General features: G+C 33.4%; 1 protein-coding gene and 1 non-coding gene across 5 annotated transcripts in view; one reads left to right on the top strand and one right to left on the bottom strand.

Moving 5' to 3' along the window:
* The window catches only part of LOC122534497, a 116,039-nt gene that overhangs the window by 25,276 nt on the left and 70,225 nt on the right, over positions 1-20,538 (top strand). Inside the window, exon 3 of one of the 4 annotated variants that reach the window (XM_043665187.1) lies at positions 15,251-15,643. The exons of the other annotated variants lie outside the window; for them this stretch is intronic. Coding sequence (XP_043521122.1) covers positions 15,251-15,280 — 30 coding nt within the window. The 3' untranslated portion in view covers positions 15,281-15,643. Of the gene's footprint in view, positions 1-15,250; positions 15,644-20,538 lie in introns of those variants that run through there. 4 annotated transcript variants of the gene reach the window in all.
* On the bottom strand, positions 11,040-11,112 carry Trnav-aac. Its single transcript has one exon. It is a non-coding gene; the product is annotated as a tRNA-Val (tRNA).

Here is a 20,538-nt window from a genome sequence, read left to right as displayed (position 1 = left end):
GATTATTCACGAATTTTTAGAGAACTAAAAAATGGAAGCAAAACTGCAAACGAAGTAACTCAAATTTTAAAATTGCCAGTGACTGTACAACGTGTGCAGCAAATACTAAAAAAAGATACGCGATTAAAATGGTCCAAAAAAGAACTGAAACCACTTCTTACGAAGGACCACAAAATCGCAAAGTTAAATTTCGCTCGAAATCATATGACCTGGGGTGGAGAATAGAAAAATGTCATCTTTTCCGACGAGAAGAAGTTTAATTTAGACAGGCCTGATGGCTATAAATATTATTGACACAATCTACGTACAGAAAAATCAGTAGTCATGAGCAGAAATTTCGGGGGAGGAAGTTTGATAATACGGTCTACGTTTGGTTACGCTTAAAAACCAGCGTGCAAAATTTCTACCAGAATGAACGCAGACAAGTACATAGATTTGTTGGAAGATAATTTAATTCCATTTGTTGAAGAAAATCACGAAAATGAAAAGTGTAATTTTTCAACAAGATAATGCTGCTGTGCACAATGGAAAGAAAACGAGAAAGTGGTTTTTTTTCGGCAAAAAAATTTGCCATTTATGACATGGCCAGTACGTTTGTCGAACTTAAACCCTATAGAAAACTTCTGGGGAATCTTGTCAAGAGCAGTTTATAAAAATAATAAACAATACAACAACGTTAAAGAACTAGAAGGCGAGAATGTAATGAAATTGATATTGCAACAATGCAGAAGTTGGTTTGCAGCATGAAGAATAGAATATTTGAACTAATTAATCATAAAGGTGGAAATATTAAATATTAATATTACAATATTTTTGTCTTTTATAACATTTTAGTTGACTGTCCCTATGCAAATTTCACTGTATAGTTATGCATTTTATTATTATATATTGTTTATAAAAAAAATAAGTGAATTTTTTTGTTTGTTAAGTTGTCTTTTTATTTCTTATTATTCCTTCATATATCCAACCGACTTTTAATTTTATTAACATAATATGAACTTAACTTTTTATACTAAAGAATATTAGTGTCCCTATACAAATTTCGTCCACTGTAGTAGCAGATATCCTCTGTGCAAGAAGAAGTAATGACAATCTATCGTACATTCAATGAAGGTAAATTTTGAATGGCAGTAAATGATCTTGAATAATGATGGAACTTCAATATATTTGTGGTGATGCGGTAACCATGTAACGATACATTGTGTCGTATAGTGTACAACTGTGTATGCATGAGCGTAAAGGAATTTAATGCCATGATGGCGAAAAACAAAGGAATGCGATTGATGTGTAGTTGCAAATGACGTTTCCTTATTCCTCAGCCATTACGTTTTATATTAATCAAATACATCTCTTATTTCGCCATATATTCTGATCCCACATATTAAGGTCAACAAATTTGATGTGGAATTTACGACTATACGTTTAAAAATTCATAATTCTATTCAAAAAAATGAAGGTTATTCTAAAATTTCGGAAGTATCTTCATCTAGATAACATTTATGATCATCATAAGATATCCCTCTCGAAACAAAGTAAGTTTTATTTGAAACATTTTTTTCTATTATAATTAAAGAAATAATTGTTGATTCATTTCAAATGGACATGTTATATAAATATATTTCGTTAAAGAGGAGACTTCAATCTTGAGATCCATAGTGATTTTTTTAAAATCTTCGTCCCAATTTTTTAATATCTTTTGGAAAAGATTTTTTAATATTGACAAAACTGTTTGAATTTGTAAAATTTCCAAAAAGAAAAAAACCCACAATATGATGCAAAAGCATCCCTAAAAAATATACATAAAAATAATTGAAGACTCAGAAAGTAGAAGCTTCACGCTCTCAAATGAGCCCTTCAATAATTGTATTTTTTCCACGAAGTTATAGCATTTTGCTGATCAAATTTTCTTTGAAAATTTTGTGATCTTTTACTTTTGCTCAATACTATATTCCTTTTTTTTTTTATTGTTAACTACTATAGTCTTGAAATAAGCGAATTTATATTTTTTAATTTATTGTGTTATACAGTCTGATGATTAAGTTCAAAATCTCAATAAAATATCTCTTTTATAAGCATTTCTGTCTTAGACTCGAAATAACTAAACTTTCCTTTTAACAACCTCTTTTTTCTAATCATCTCCTATTTTTCTTTTTCACTTCTGTCTTAGCAGTTGAAAACTACCGTTCCATAAATCTATAAAATATACCGCTCCAAACGATTAAAAGATTGTATTCGCGTAGAAGATTTCACATGAAAGAAATTAAAAATTTAACAAGACTAAATAACTATCATATTTTGAGTCATCTAACATTCCTTATTTCAAGTCAATGAAAACCATTTGGAAGACGCGATTCGCGAAAAAAATCATTGATTCGGAACAAAAATATTTTCTCTAATTTTGTCACAGATACCAATATAAAATACTGATATAGCTGGAGAACCGCTAACGACTTCCTTCGAAAACTCACCGAATAGCTTTTCCTAGTATATTTAGAGAACTAAAAGTTTTGGGAATTAAGCGAGAATCTGTTTTGTTTCTTAAGAGTCGTTAAAGCGATGCGATTAGCGAGGAATAAAATTTTATTGAAAAAAAGCAACAAAAAATGAGGAATACAAATGTACAGGGTCATTGTTTCCAGATAGTTATTATTTCTAACTTCCGATAGTCAAACTTCCGTATTTTTGATGGATAAATGAATCAGTGCTTCGAATAATCATTCGATTGAAGCCAGATTAAATTACGTTTACATTAAGTACCTAATTATAGTTGAAACTATTTTGACAAAAGTAGACGAATGAGCTACTTTCGGTTGAACGATTACAAATTGTTTCAACTTGGTTGATACTATGTTTTCATGAGCTGTTTTTGTCTAATTAAACTTCAGGTCGATTGATTCAGTAAGTCCGATTAAAAGTTATCTAATGTAAATGCAGCTTTCCATGCTGTCACTCAATTCCCATCCGCTTGTTCAATGAGCGATTAAACTCGAAAATTCTTTTTTTTTAGTATCTTAGAGATTGTTGAACAGAATGGACGTCGAGAAGATTGTTATAATTATGAAATCACTTTCCAAAAAAAAAGAAAAAACTATCGGATGCATCCCTTATTATTAGAAAAATGCTGTAATAAAGAATTATTTATATAATTTTGTTTTATTCAACGAGCTTTTATGGTTCTAAAATCATCATTGATTCATATTTTCTTAAGAGAAACAATGTCTTGCTTTAAATTATTCATTCAAGTACACTAAATAATCAAGTACACTTATAATCCTGGTTATCGAGTGCAAAGTAAACTGAAATTCTAAGCTTGTTCTACTATTATAAGATTTTGAAATTATCACTCAAAAATAGCTTTATTGTTACATCATTTTTTTATGTATTTCCAAAGGCAGTAGTCTGGTTTGCCAGAAAGTTGCCGATTCTGTGAACGTTTGCATTTGATTCAGTGCATTTCGTTGGTCATAGCGATCATACGCTTATGTATTCTTTTAAACTTAGTAATCACTGACCGCGACGACCGCGATTTCCCGCGATTAATCGACGGTGCGTAACGGGTCAAATATAGAGTTTCAACTTTTTCAAGACAGGTGCATTGATCATTGGCACAGGAAGCCACATTTATCCGGATTCTTGATATAACCACTGGACATTGATGGATGAGACAGTGATTGCAATTCAAAAAGTGCTTCCGAAATGGCTGAAACGTCATACGTTTCGTGTGACTCTTTTTAGTTTTTATTATCATTAGTCAGGCAAGAAGCTGTATTCACGAGTAAATTTCACAGTTGGCTCCACTTCTTTCATTTTTTATTTAATTTAATTTTTTCGTTTCTTTCTTCTAAATGAAAAGCAAATTTCAACAAGCGAACAAAGATTATTGTGGATGAAATGCTTTCGATTTCCCGTGTTTTCCAACATTTCTTCAGTTTTTTATTTTTCAGGCATTTTCTACGAAAATCCAACATCGGGCAGTTTAATTTCTGCACTGAATACGCGTTGTTTAATTTCTAAATTGAATACGAATTATAGAAAGAGGTGAATGGCCCGAAGCGACGAGAAAACCCAGAGAAAATCTTTTTATCAAAATCAAATTTTCTCTTCTTACGCCGTTGTTACTCCTGGCGAAACGTTATCTCACCTCCAACCCTTTTCGTGTATACACGTTACGGACAAAATTAAGTGGACAGGTAATGGAAATAGATATGAATTAAATTTAAAGTAGTATTATTATTACGTACTTAAGTTTTATATATTATGTATCTTTATGTTACATAGATTATTTAATGAATAATTGAAATTAATATTTACATTTGTATTGAAATAAGACATATTTAAAGAAAAACTTAGCTAATTTTCGAGGGACAAAAATAAGTGGGCATGTAATAAAATATATAAGAAATATAAAATTAATATTTAGTATGGCCACCCTTTGCTTTAATAATTGCTTCTAAACGTGGGATGCTATTTATCAGATTTTCAATGTAATTTTTATCGATATTTTCAAATGCTAATTGTAAATTTTTAAAACAATCGTTTTTGTTCTTTCGTTTTTTTAATGGCACTTTTGAATCCAATACACTCCATAAATTTTCTATTGGATTTAAGTCCGGACTTTGTGCTGGCCATTCCAACAATTTAATATTTGAATCCTCAAAAAATTTATTGGTCTTTTTAGCAGTGTGCTTCGGATCCTGCTGCAAAATAAATTCTTCTTCGAGAACCATTTTTAGAACTGTTTCTTCTACATTTTCGTTTATTATTTCAATGTACTTGTCAGCATTCATTATTCCTTCAATTTGTACCAACTCCATTCCATAAAAAACACTCCCATAACATTAATGACCCTCCTCCAAATTTGACAGTTGGCGTAATGAACGGCTTTTTGTATGCTTCATATTTTTTTCTTCACACATAATCCTTTTTTTTCAATTGTTGCAATTCAAATTTGCTTTCGTCACTTCATATTATTTTTCTCCAGAATGATATTGGCATTTTTTAGCAAAAGCTAAACGTTTCTTCATATTTGTTTGATTAATGTATGGCTTACATTTGGCTTTACAGTATCTTAATCTCCAATTCCTACGTCGTACTGTTTTTGATGATACATTTAATTCTAACTATTCCTTGGATTTTGTCGACATTTACGAATAATTCAGTGGTCTCCCTTCGCGGTGGTACAACGTTTACGTTCGCGACCACTTAAATTTTCAACGATTTTGTGTACTAAATATTTTTTATAAATTTTTTTCTACCGCACTTTTGGAAACACCGAACTTTTTTGCTATCACATGGTAACTTAATTGATTGCGGCAATCCGATATAATCAAATAACGAATTTGATTTGAAATTTCTTTTCTTGCTGACATTCTGCTATTTCCTTACAAATAATCTGTCCTGTACAAAGCCTAGAAAACAACTAAACAGTTAATTTGATACCACAGCGCAAGAATGGGAGCAACGCTTCGCATTTGTTTACATTGTTTGCCTTGGAGTAACGAAACAAACGAGTATCCACTTATTTTGGTCCCTCGACAATCTGCTAACTGTTTCTTTAAGTATATCTTATTTTAACACCAATGTAAATATTATTTCAATCATTCGTTAAATAATCTACGTAGCATAAAGATATATAATATATATAAAGCTTAAATACGTAATAATAGTACCACTTTGACCAAATTTAATTCATATCTATTTCCATTACCTGTGCACTCAATTTTTTCCGTAACTGTGTTTCCAGACATTTTCAGCATTCATGGTACCACTTTCAAAATATAATACGATAACGGCGTATTAACCGTTTGAATCCCAAGGATCAACATTTGTTGAAAAAACATTGTCGAAAAATGCCGAAGAGCGCAATAGCACTGTTATAAATTTTAACTGTTACTTTCATTTAAATATTGTTTGTTTCTTAAAAATATTTTTAATTTGTAACTTGTTATTTTATTTTATACAATATATATGTATTGCTATATACAGTGAGCAACGAAAGTATTCGAAAGACATGATAGAAAATAGTTGATTGCACAAAAATTGTATAATAAATTGCAATTTATTGAAACAAATTATTTTTGTACTATTGTATATACATTTGCTAAATATATGCAAAGTTAGAGAAAAATTAAACCATATGTAAACAAATTACATAACATTTTTCACGAATAAATACATATAAGGCATAACAAAAGTATTCGAGCGCAATTTTAATAGTCATGATAGAATAATATCTAGTTGAACCACTCTTGACATTAATAACTTCTCGAAGACGATTTTCTATAATATTGACTAACTTTCTAGTAACACTTGAATCCATAGAGTGCCACGCAGCTAGGATATTTTGTTTTAAAGAGTCTTTACTTGTTATATTATTTCTTTTAAGTCTCCTATCGAGTTCTTCCCATAAATGTTCGATGATATTTAAGTTAGGGCTTTATGGTAGGCTGGGTAATGTATGGGATACATTATCTAAGATCCATTTTTGTACTTTATTTTAGCCGTATGTTTAGGGTCCCGATCCTGCTGGAAGCAAAAATTTCTTGACACATTTAATTTTTCGGCACTATTGATTAAATTTTCTTTTAAAATATTTAAATATTTAGTTTTGTCCATGATTTCATCGATGAATACGAGATTTCCAGGCCCATTAGCAGATATGCAGCCCCGTACCATTACGGAGTCTCCACCATGTTTCACTGTAGACTTTAAATTTTTTGAATCCAACTCCTTATTTGGCTTCCTCTTTACTATTCTCTTACCATCGGACCCAAATAAATTGAATTTACTTTCATCCGAAAAAATAACAGTGTTCCAAAAATTTATGTCTTATTTATATACTCTTTGGCACATTTTAAACGAAGTAATTTATTCTTCTTGCTAATGTATGGTTTCTCTCGTGGGACTCTACCATGGAAATTGTTTTTCCATAACATTCTTCGACATAACTGAGCGTGTACATCTTTATTAAAGTTTGTAACAACCATTGTTGCCAATTTTAAAGCAGATGTAAACAGATCTTTCTTTATTTCACGCAGAAGCAATTTTTCTTCCCGTGGTGTTAATTTTTTTGGTCGCCCAGATCTTTGTTCATTTGCAATACTTCCGTTCGTATTATACTTTTTTATTATATAATGAATTGTTGATTTGCTTCTGCTTACAAGAGAAGCAATTTCTTTATATGATTTACCTTCTTTGTGCAATTTAACAATAATTTCTCGTTCGGGTTTACTTGTCTCTGATGTTTTACCACTCGTTATTTTGAATTACAGGTTAACGTTTAACTTTCGGTTCCGTTTGCTCTCAAATACTGTTGGAAATGCACTGAAGATCTTTTGTTTACATTTAGACCTCGCGACAGTCTTGTATTTACAATGTATAGTGTTTATAATTCAGCGTTCGAATACTTTTGTTACGCCTTATATGTACTTACCCGTGAAAAATGTTATGTAATTTGTTTACTTACTTGTATTTGTTTAATTTTTCTCTAACTTTGCATATATTTAGCAAATGTATATACAATAGTATAAAAACAATTTGTTTCAATAAATTGCAATTTATTATACAGTTTTTGTATAATTAATTATTTTCTATCATGCCGTTCGAATACTTTCGTTGCTCACTGTATATATATATATACAGTGCTATTAGTTATAAATATTTCAAGTTTTGTTTAATAAAAATTATTGAGAAAATAACAACGAAAATATTATAGATTCAAATGTACTGGAATTTTTCGACATGAAATCTAAACAGCGCGATCGTACTGCCTGGGACTTAAACGGTTAAATACGTTTTATGCTTTTCTGTCACAGTTTCCTACCTCCTCCTTTTTTTACTTCTCCTATTTTATCAACCGGATTATTCTATCTGGTAGGCAAACATTCCCGCGGTATAATGCGTGAAATCTGTTTTTATAATTCCAACTTGCGAATTTTCGAGAAGAGACTGCTGGAAAAATTTCGATTAAACTACTGAAAACCGCCGAGGTTCGCGGGGATTTTTCTCTACTCGTCGATATTATATCTTTTTCCAGCCTACTGTGCCGAAAAGATGAGAGTTTTCTAGCCAAGTGGAAATTGCGATAGTAGAAATTTTGCCGCACATATTCTCATTGTCTTGACCATGAAAAGCGTATATATAAAAATCAGCATTGATATGACCGCGATGACAAATTTGTCTTTTAGCCTTGTATCGACATTGATGAATGTCGTCGAAAAAATTGGCCTTTTGAGGAATGGTAAACGATGCAATGATAAATTGCAACCCATGTAATTGTTATTACGATCGATCAGTGTTATAAAGTTGTGACGTAAAATTTCAAACTATCAACGGACCACCATTTTTCACCGTCGTCGCTATGTTCGAGGATTCCGTTTGAAAATATGTAACGCAATTTTTCCTCTTTCCTCCGCGCGGAAGAGTGAAAACTCGAGACAGTTTCTCAATCTAAAATTGTGCTTCTTTGTTGATAAAACGTCGGTAATTTTTTCTGCACCGATATTCCTCGAGTACTTAAAGCAAAAAATACTTCTATTTACGGTAAAAATGGCCGATGTCGATATAAGCTGACTAGCTACGAATTTCCTCGGAAACGTAAAAACCCAAAGTAGAAATTCGTGCTAGATGACATGCGGAATTTACATTGACGGGAGCCTCTTGTTCTTAGAAGTTTCTACAAATTTCCGTGAGGTGTGAACTCGGGTGAAGGTGTTGGCGCAAAAAGTAATTGTAGCAGCCAAAGCCACTTGAAAGTATACGGCAAAAGAATGTGAAATAGGTAATTAGAGAAGACGAGCATTTTCGTGGTTGTGGTCGTTTCTTCGTTGTGATATTTGCATTTTGTGGGACGAAGCACGGAAACGCCGAACGAAAAGAACTCGAGTACGTCCAATGACATGCCTGTCGTGAGAAAACCGGGAAATGCGCTCAAAAACCGAGGAAAGGAGGAAATCTTTGGTGAATTCTCAACGCTTTAGTTTTCGTTGACGAGCCGAAAGATAAATATGCTTGAGGACGACCTCGACGAACTCTTCAGAAAAGACGACAAGTTGTTTTAAGTTCAAAAGCAAGTATTTGCACCTCCGATTATTCGCGCTTAAATTCATTTATGTTAACGGTTCGTGGAGTTAAGCTTGCTTTCTTCTTTCCTTCTTTCGCACGGCGCGAAACAGACCGTTTTGTCACCATTTTTATTTCCATTAGAGACAAAGAAACGGTAATTATATTTACTCGAGCATTCGTTTCTTGGTTGGATCAATGCAAGCTGGGAGAATCCGTTCAGTGATCGGTTCTCTTTAAAGAGGCGATTATCGTAGCACATACTTCATGGATCACGCGTTTATCGCTCGCTTCCTATCTCCGGAATTAATCTGATCGGCCTCGAAGGCGTGCTCGAGAAAAAGAGCTTGCAAGAAACGACGCAGACGGAGAATGCAAACGGTGTGCGACACCTTATTTCTACTCCTCTATCCCTTTCGACATAGAATCTTTGCGAGCGGGGCAATCTTTGATTTCCGATGATCGGATATCGGGCTACGTGCGAAGCGTTAGATCATGCGCTTTTTTGTTTTCCGTTTCCGGACTCGGACGAGCAACCAATCTGGACCAGGCTTATCGATTTTCGATGCCGTTTCCTTCTATTTACAGGATACCGATCGAATTTGTGGAACGTCGATCGACAAGAAAATGGAGGAATATGCATGCGCGCGCGACAATAGATGGAATGCGGGCAATAAGATTGGGTGTTTAACGAAATCGCTGATGTATAAAAGCAGCGACATCGATTCGTGCCGCGTGGTAATTTTGTTGCGCGAAAATATATATAATGAACAATGAAGAAAGAATGGTAATTTTGCTTTAGCGAAGAAAAGAAGCAGGCGGAAAGAGAAGAAATGATCGAACAAGCCAGAGAGAGAGAGAGAGAGAGAGAGAGAGAGAAGAGAGACCAGAACAATGTCCAGTCTTTTTGTTCTCTCATAACGATTCCATTAATTCGTTGGCTCGGCTACGACTATCTACGGGAACACAGACGAGCGGTTCTCTTATTCTGTCGCGATGCATTGTCAACAATGCACGAACGACAAGCGCAAGCACAACAAAAGTACCTTACTGCCGGAGAAAATAAGAAAGACGGCCGGCGCAAGTGGAAAAAGGGTAGCGAAACAGTCGTAAAACTCGTAATGGTGTCGTGAAATAAAAGAGAAGTTGTGAAAGACGAAGGTCGGAGATCGGGAAACGGAAGACGTCACAAGTCTAGGCTATATTCTCTCATTTTCTGTTGGAGTATTAGAAGTAGCGAGCATGAAGCCTCTCCGCCAAAATCGGACTCGTCTCATGGTTCACGGTTCGGCAGCGAACCATGGCGCCTCTATTTTTTCTTAACCCGCTCGATTCTTCGTTACAGATATCTTTCTTTCTCTTTCTACTTCTCTCTTTCTCGTTTCTCTCGATTATCGTTGATATTCGACCTCACGAATTTTCTTTTGTACGTATCAAATGTAAACGAAAAATAAACAGAAATATTTACGAAACATGATATTTCAGTATCGTAGGAAATTCTGAGAATGCGTCAACTTAAATCAAACTGATTTTGAACAATTTATTTCTCACGATCGAGCAAATAATCGCATCGCGCTTCTCCGAAGCTAGATCAAAGTTTAACGCTAGACTCGATAGCAGTCCCACATATTCTCTAGTTCAGTTTACGATCGTTACATCAAGGCTGCTGCATAATGCATGCACTTTCACGCGTCACGATCGCTAATTCACGCTTAATCGATTAGCATAAATCGCTTACGGGATTCTCTCAATTCGTTGTTGTACGTTTCTCATTGCCTCGTCTAAATTTTCTAGTTTTAGAATTTGGAATGGTCACTTGAATTTATATGTTTTATTTAGGCTGATATCATAATTATAAGACAGTTACTGTTTACTATTGTTGATTACTGATTATTGTTATGGGTGAAATTTGCATATAGTAGGTAATAGTAAAGTGATAGTAAAATTTATTGATAACAACGAAACTTTTTAGAAAAAAATGTTTCTGCCCGGGATCGAACCGGGGACCTTCCGCGTGTTAGGCGGATGTGATAACCACTACACCACAGAAACTGTCTCAAAGAAGAAATTTCTATGGGTCTCTGCTCGAGCTTAATTCTTTTCTATTTCATTAATAAATTTTAGACTGTTGCTTTAATAAAACGAATAATAAGAGCAGAACATGTACCTACGTATCGGAGTGGGAATAAATGTATGAGTGAGCGTGAGCAGTAAATGCGGCCCACGAGGTATTTTATGTCGCATGAAATTGAAATGTCACGAGCGTCGTTTCCGTATCTGATAACAAAGCGCAATAACACACACGACTGCGCAATAATGCACACGCGTGTACGATGTGTATGTGTTTGTTTCGACGTGCTGGACAATATATAATTTCGGATATAAATAAATCAGAGCTAACTCTCTAATAACGTTTTCAAAAAATTTTGAAAAATGTTCAACGAAGAAGGGATTCAGAACTGTAAACGTATTGTGGCACATAAATTAATGAGGGTCGATAATATGAGTCATTTAATTCATTTCGTAACATCATCGGTTGATTCTACATACGAGGGCTGTCCCAAAAGTATCCAACCTTTGTTTGTATTTTAAAACATATTTATTCCGGGATAATTTCCACGACGTCATCTCAAAGTAGTTCCCTTCCGACTCTATAACTTTCTTCCAGCGGTCGATCCACTTCTCGAAACAGTGGAAGTCTTTTTCTTTTATAGCTAGCAGCTGCTGCGTCGCATTTTATTTTATTGCTTCGAATTTTCTGCTTTTCAACGGTTTTTTCAGTTTTGGAAATAACAAAAAATAACACGGTGCTAGATCCGAACGAGGGCTGCCGAAGTTGAAGAACACCATGTTTTACTAAGAAATCTTGAACAATTTCTTTTTTTTTTTATTTGTTCCGTGTGTATGAGTCTAATTGTTCAGTTACAATTATTTTCATTTTTTATATTATTGTTGTTTGAGATCGTGTGGATTTCGATACAGTTATCGGCAATCACTAGGTTTTTTTTTTTTATGGGATTAGTTCCGTTTTATATATGTTTGGCTATATTCCATTTGTTAGTTAGTAAGATCTAGCGGGTGTTTCCTTTTCAGTCTTCTGGGTAGTAAGGAGTAACAGTCTTTTGCCAGGGGGTTCCTGGTGATTTTTGATTTTGTGTTGATATGTCCTTGCGCGCTTAGTATTTCCTCTTTGATGGTTGGTATTCCTAGGGTTTTTCTTATGTCATCGTTTCTGACATACCATTGAGCGTCTAATATAGTACGTAGGATGATGGATTGTAGATTTTTTATCTTTTTTATGTCCGACTTGGCTGCCATGCCTTATATTTGTAGCCCGTATCTTGAACAATATGAGCGGAATGAGCAGGAGCATTGTCATGGTGCAGCAACCAATTTTCACTTTCCCAAAGATGCGGCCATTTCCTCCGTACTGCGTCACGCAATCGCTTCGGCACTTTTAAATAATATTCTTTATTTATTTTCGTTGATCGCGGCTTGAACACGTTTCATGTTTTCCGCCGTCATCGATGTTGAAGGCCTCCTGGAACGATGATCACTGTCCACTGAGACACGATCGTCTCTTTAAAGTCATCTCCGTAAACTTTTCGATTCATACGAATTGTCTCCGAACAAGTGTGACCAAGTTTTTGGCAAAACTTGATGCAAATTCTTTGCTCGACTCGCTCCGTCATTATGTAATGCAACGCTCGGGGAATTTGACGTTCACAAAACTGTGTATTGCTGTTGACTGAACAGTTTTAGGATTCTGTCAATTGGTAAGAGTACTTCTAAAAGATCCCCCTAAGTGATCCATACCTGTTTTTTACCATTGGATACTCAAGGACAAAATTATATGCAGAGGCCGGATACTTTTGGAACAGTCCATGTATATCTTTTTCGTAAGCGTTGTATTATTATCGCTTCTTCGTAACAAATTATCTATTTGAGATAGACCAAAATCTTTGCATGGTAGTGACTAATCTGATAATTTACCAATAGTTGATAAATTGGTCATACAAAAGTGATCTGATGTAATTTCATAACAATAAAATGCATTACATTAAAGATAAGTCTGTTAAAGAATTCAATATGAATACAACTTTCACTATCTGTGTATAATGATATATACTAACGAATAATTTTTATCTAATACCTGTAGAAGCTTTATTTTATATAGAAACGTTTATTTTTTTTTTCAAAATCTCGTCTTTTGTGTTTTATCTCACGCTTCACGTTCACGTATACATGTATAACTCTGAAGTATATTTCGTATGCAATGTACATGTTAATCTGCATAATCTTCTGCCGTGTCGCGCAGAGCAGCTTGATTTTGCTTGGCTTGACTTGATTTGATTTGACTTGACCGTATTCTTAGTTGACGCTTGGATATATACTTGCTTAGGTATATTCGCCCTTCGATTTCTCCTGTTTGCCTTTAAATATTCACAATTTAATCTAAACTTCGATCTTATCGTTACCAACTCTAGCTTACGAATTGGTTTTCGACTGATTCGATTGAACGAAGCTGTGTTTCAAGAATGGCTAAAATTATGAAACTTATAGTTCGAACGGTTCGAACTACACTATGCGCATTTCGTTTGATCGAAAGATTTCAATCATTACGAAGAATCTTTGCTCGTGAAAGTCGATTTTTGACGATCGCAGTTAACTTTTGTATTTTCTCAAGAAAATTTTGTATTTTCTTTGCGGTCGATTCGTTCTTTTATTTTCAAGACTGCCAAATTGCATTGACTGCCAACGGCGAAATGTCACGAAAATAATTAAAACGAAAATATTCATCGTAAGGCTTGCTACATAAAGATCGTTACGTTTATTTGAGAACGGTTATTGAGAATAGGAAATGAGCGAGATAAATTTTTTGAAAAATGACGATGATTTTGATTAGAATACGTAGATAAAGCTCATCGTTATTTCAGTTTGAAAGCGCTTTTAACTTTCTGTTTGTTTAACGAAGTATTAAATTACGTCCATTGATATGTTTGTCCGTTTCATTGCAATTTTTCTTACTGATTACACTTAATGAAGGCCTCTACTTGACGTTGCACAATTAGTAGAATTATATTCCATAGTTTTTTCGTTCCAATAGCGCTATCAATTACATTTCGACCCCGAAACGGTATAAAAACCATTCAAGATGGTCAAGATTCTCTTTAACTGGACATCCAGGATATCGAGTCAATTCTCTTATCAAACTGCTATATCTTTCTCTATTATATTTCATTATATCTTTCATAGCAGTCAAGAAACATCGAATGAATTGAAAGTTGATTTAATATTCTGTAATTACGGCAGAATTTTCCAAAAATGACCAGATTGAAGATCTCTCGAGCGATCTCACATCAATAATAAAAATGAATGTCGAGTAATAACGCGAGTATGGCGGTACGACAGTGCGACGAATGCAATCGAGAAGAATGCAACGATTTATACGTGAATTTGTTACTTCACTTTCTTTCTCTCTGTTTGCTGAGCGGGAAACAATTTAGACGCGTGAAATTGCCGGTCGAGCTCTCTAGCGAATGGAAACGGGAACGAACGAGTTCGAGTGAACCGGATCGTCGTAACTGTTTTGTCGCTTTACGAGAGCATTATCGCTACGGTTCCTAATAGAAAGGCGGGTGTGGACTGAGGAAGAGCGAAACTGGTGCGCGGCAATCAACGAAAATTTATAATGCAAATCGGCTTCGGTTACGACATAATTCTCTCCGATTGGCGATGCATTAAAACGGACGCATATTTGCGGCGACTGTTTCCTTGTAGCGGCATTAAAATATTGATTAACGCAACGCTGCGGCAACTGGGTGCACGTGGGTCAGTGCAAACGGCTTTGCTTAATTAATTAATCGGTTCGCGCAACTTTATCTAATGAATTTGTCGCGTAGTTGGGAATTTTCTAGAATCATTCAACTTTCTAGAATCAACAACGACTTTCTATCAAACAATTTCCGTCATACCGTCAATCATATTTTATATTCAATCCTTTTTTTTTTTTTTTTTTTTTTTTTTTGTTGAAATATGCTGATATACTGATTGAGTCAAAATATATCATATACAAAATAAAAATATTTTTTGAGTTTGTCTTTTAGATTAGGTTATTTTAAAATATCTATGAAAAATCTAAAATTTAAATAATTTGTGTAATATTTGTATAAATTCTTTGAAATTTTAGTTGACCGAGTCAGGGTATGAAAGGTGTTAAAGGTCAAGATGAAATTTCGGTCAGCAATGAACAAACGCGACTGCGATTCAACAAGATATTTAAGATTCTGACGTCAACGAGCGAAAGAAGCAGCCGAAAAGGAATTGGGTCAAGACAGAAATATGTATACATATACATATATGTATCTACTTACGTGGTTACAATGCATGTATGTATACCTTGGCAAACTGTCTCGTGGATGTACTTTCGCTCATTCTGAATCTCTTCTATATAAAATAATTCGTCAGAGTGTGCATGGATGAACCGCGTACAAAACGTTAAACATGGTTTCCGTAAATTCATCATCACGTTAAACATACTTACACCAACAAATCAACGAATGCATTAATATCTACAAAAAACATATTTTATTTTATTTCTTTTTTTTTTTGTTTTTTTTTTGTTTAACATCTTAAATCTTTCTATCAAATAACAATTCTCACGTCTCCTGCATCGCTTCGAGCGAAGTGATGTGAATCGAAGCAATCGAAGCGGGTTTATCGACGTTAAAAAAAATATCGAGAAAATATCGAGTATGCAAGACAAAATGAAACAGAAAAGGGATTGGAAGAAGGAGAAAAAAAAGTACCGATCTGGCAACAAGAAACGTCGAATGCTTATACATCGGCGTTTGCCACTTATCGATCTCAACGTGCGACCTGGAAGCTCGTGAGAAAATTTCTTTGCTGGTTAACTGCGTTTCCAGCGAGAAATGCACCTTTTAGAAAAATTCGCGTTATTACGCAAGAGATATAAAAGAAGGGATCGATCGATCGATTTCTTCCGTGTAATTCGTTCATCGCGTCGTTTCGTGTACTTTTTCGCCACGTTTATTGCATTTCGTTGATAAGGATTAATCGCATTCAATTTAACAGTGAATCATAACAAAGGATTCATAGTCTACGCATCTTTCTATCTTGAGAAGTTATTTGCCGGTCGAGAAATTTTCTTTTGCAAGCGCGTTGAAAACAGGTCACTAGTCCGGTAGCGCATACTTTCTAGCAAACTCGAGCTTTGTTCAACACACTCATGTAAATACAATGCTTATACGAATTTGCTTAAGCGTCTAAAGAGGGAATACTAATACTAGTTGGTTGGGTTGATTGAAGTTTAAAGACGCACTCGCGTTTTAAAATCTCTCACTTTATTTCACACGGGATATCCGATACAATTCTGCAATCAATTTTACCAGTTGAATCGTATGTGTTCTGGAAATTGTTTATATACGTTGAATATATTGTCGTTGCTTGTTTTAAAATGCTACATGAAAAGAAGGCTGAAAAGAACGTAAAATTTCATAAATACGGATTGGTATTTGGTGCCTGAAATGTTGACTGGAACAACGATCGGCAACGTGACGCGCACGTCGGTGTCGTGCTTCTTCGTTAACGCATTATTCACTGGCGCGAGACAAGAAAGTACTCGGAAGAATGACGCTTCACTAAACACGTAATTTATAAAGATGCATCAATGTATTATATCAGCGAGAATGAGTACAAGAGAGGATGAGAAAAGGAGCGAATTGTGGAATCCGTTTCCGATTTGAAAGTACGTCTCGCAACTGATCTTCTGGTTTATTTTTATTGATAAATATTTGAATATTAATAAAATAATTAAGTAATATCAGAATTTTTTTCTTAAACGATATCTATCGTTCTTGAGAACGATTATAATAACGATGATCCTCATTTTCTAGATGACTCCATAATTTATTTTGTTTTATTTTTATATTTTCTATTTATTTAAATAAACGGGATACATCTTTTAGTATTATATAGAATACAGATTGGACAGAACAGAAATATAATATATAAGAGATAAAATAATATAATAATAATATTAAACTTCCTTTGAGATAGACAAAATATATTGTGTTTCGAGACTGATACCGAGCTTGAGAAAAGATCTATTTTGTCGTGATAGCTGATAAACACATCCGATTGATAGGATTGAAGAGACTATAGGATATTCGATACTGTTATAGTCGCAATATGATTTGATGTCTGGAAATAATAATAATAATAGTAATAATAATATAATAATAATGTTAATTATAAAAATTATAATATAGAGATAATAATAACAATAATAATTATCATTATAATTATTATAATAATAACAACGCTAATATATAATATACTTAAAATTTCTGAATAATATATGATATTACAAAGAATACGTATCGTACGAATGAACAGATCATACATGATGATCTGTCAGTTTTCAAAAATCGGGAAATTGTATACATTCATAATTGTGAATCAAGTGGAATAAGTTGACCGATGTATCTAACTGAATTTTTAGGAACCTATGCTGAACACTTTTTATAACAGAATACAAGTACTTTTAATAGTGACTAAAGAATACAGCAAAACACAAGATGAAGTTAAACAAGATTTAATTGTATTGCCATTTACAAAATGTCTAGACATTCTGTTAATAAGACTAAGCGTTTTGAAATTATTTATAATGTAAGATAATTAGAAGACAATGTATATTTTTTAATGGTATATATCTTATAATTAAAATGAATAACATTACATTTGTGAGTATTGAAAAATAATCTATCTTTCACTGAAACTCATTTAGCTAAGCTGTTGAGATCGTTTTGAATATAAAAATATTTTAGAAGTGAATCTTTGACGTAGAAAAATTTTTAGATTATCTGCGAATAATAAGCACTTGTAGTAGCGAATAATTGTTGAAATGTTATTTAGGTACAAATCGGAAGGAAGAAATTCAAAGATTTATTTAGAAAAATATTTCATAAGATAATTTTTTTTTAACATTCTTAATTGATCGGAATAAATATGCATTAATAAAATAACAAATCCGCGATATTGATCGATCTCAGTATTATAATATCCATTTAAACAGCCCTCGTTAATAACGGCGCACCGTTACCTGATTGTAATGCAAAAATTTTTGGCGAACAACGTGCCACACGGAATAATGAACGAAACGGTAGGTGCATCCTCTTTGCCTCTGTCTTCATCGATGTTCATCATTCGCGTTTACTGTGGTATAACAAAAAAATTTATAATTTTATTTACGGTTAATGATTAATAGAGAAAATTTACCAGTCATCCTTCAGTTCGGTAAAATAGAAGCAAGCAACCAGTTTGATACTAACATTGCCCTTTGTTATTCCAATTGAAGAGGCCTTTTAATAAATCTGCTACGTAATTTTGGAATTCCATCCATAAAGCAGCATTTCAAAAAGCAAGATGCTTTTTTAAAATTTTTGAATTTCAAAATTCAACTGCCAGCATAAGGAATTCGTAGCTTTTAGTACGATTAATCACAGAATATTGTTATATGCTCAAAAAAATTCAAAGAATTGATCTATCTTTTTGAGTTGCTCTTTTGCGAATTAAGTCGCTGTTACAAACGAATATTCCAAATTCGTGAGCTAGCGTTTATATACCATTTTTAACAGGCAGATTTGAAAAATTGGATCTTAGATTCAAATCGTGCTCTAAGTTATATAGGTATAGTTACTTAGATATAGAATGTCTCAAGACAAATAGTAAAAGCGGCCATGGGAAATGAAAATGTATGAAAAAATAAGTGAAAAAAAAACGAATAACACTTTTTTGGTTGACGCTTTGTTTTCGAAAAAAATCGAGTTTTAAGTTTGATCAAATGATACTCGGCTAACTCCTACTAGAATACGTTCAGTTACTTTCTCTAGTACCATTATAAATATTAATATTAATATTAATAAATTATATTAATAAATATCCCAGCATTGTTAACGTTGGTACGAATATTCATATCCATTAATAAGTTTGGTATAACGTGAAAATATATAATAATGGAAAAAGTTTCTTCGTTGTACTCTGTATTGATTTCAGTTTCAAAGTCAAATAAGTTCCAGAAGTATTTATCAAAATGTGCAAATGATACTATATTGATATCCGCGTATAAAAAACTAAGTATCGTCAACACTCCGTTCTATATCCATATCCATATTGAACGCATTTGGGCAAGAGTTCGCCGAGTATGTACATGTATATCAAATTTCAAACTCAATTTTTTCGAAAGCGAAGTGTCAACGAAAAAAATATCTTTACATATACAATCATTCGTCTTTGAAACACCCAGTATATACTTCTCGCGTGTTGAAATAATTTTTAAATCTCTCCCTACACACAGCACAACTCGATGTTTTACTGTACATCAAGTAAGCACGATAGAAATTGATCGCGTATAAAATTTCATTGTAAATGAAATGCTCTTTTCTCGAGAGAATAACCATCGCGAGATCGTAACGAGGATTTTATTGTGAACTCGGTACGTTTATCGAGGCAATTATCGTCATTGCTATTAATTTCCACTCGATCGACACGAGCATAATGGTAGGTAGCAAGGCAGAATGCCAGGCTAAAAGCGATTTTGTCAAGTTTTGTTTTATTCACTGTCAGTCGCCGTTGTCGGGCAGAATTATCATTGTTCCCCTGTCGAATAATCATTTTCCTCGAGTGCCTGCTGCACGTCAATAAATGTATAAATGTATTTCCGTTTTCGCCTCGATTCTCTCGCAGTAACGCGACGCTCGTTCATCGTTTCATATCATTCATCGTTCATCGTTCACAGTTCATGGTTCACCGATATTACAATTCCGCATTATGCATGCGTTCAATGTCTCACCCATAACGCCGAGAATTTCACCGGCACTAATTTTGTTGCAACAATCGCGTTACTACAAATTTTCAAGAACTATCTCTCTATCATTTCATCGTCTTTTTTGTTACGATTCTCATCTCATTAAGTAGAAATAGAAAAATCTATGGGTTGACTTAGAATTTAGGTTATAGTTATAGTAAATACAAGTTTTGATGAATTATTTGACAATTGACAAATGAAACATTCAAAAGAGAACCAAACTACTCATAATATACCAGGCGAGTCACTTAAGACTGAAAGTTGAAATATTTTCGAAACTATTAATTGTATCAAAAAATGTTTTAAACAAAAAGTTGAATGATTTCGAAAGGAACATTAATTGATATAATTGATATTTTTTAATATTGATATATAGAAGGCGTTTAAAAGTCAAGTTTGTTTTTCAAAATGAAATCGTATATTTTTTAATACATTATTTGATTCAACTTGTCATTCTCTATAAAAAAATTGATTATATATTATATTATATTATATTATATTGAAAAACCATTAATTCGAGAGGTATTGTAACTAAAATATTACTGTATTTTATTTGTTCAAAATCGAATTTCTTTGCTCAGTTTCATGCT

The sequence above is a fragment of the Frieseomelitta varia genome, unplaced genomic scaffold, assembly GCF_011392965.1.
Source record: "Frieseomelitta varia isolate USP_RPSP 00005682 unplaced genomic scaffold, Fvar_1.2 scaffold_602, whole genome shotgun sequence".
Lineage (NCBI taxonomy): Eukaryota > Metazoa > Arthropoda > Insecta > Hymenoptera > Apidae > Frieseomelitta > Frieseomelitta varia.
This window is presented reverse-complemented; position numbering and strand designations above follow the sequence as displayed.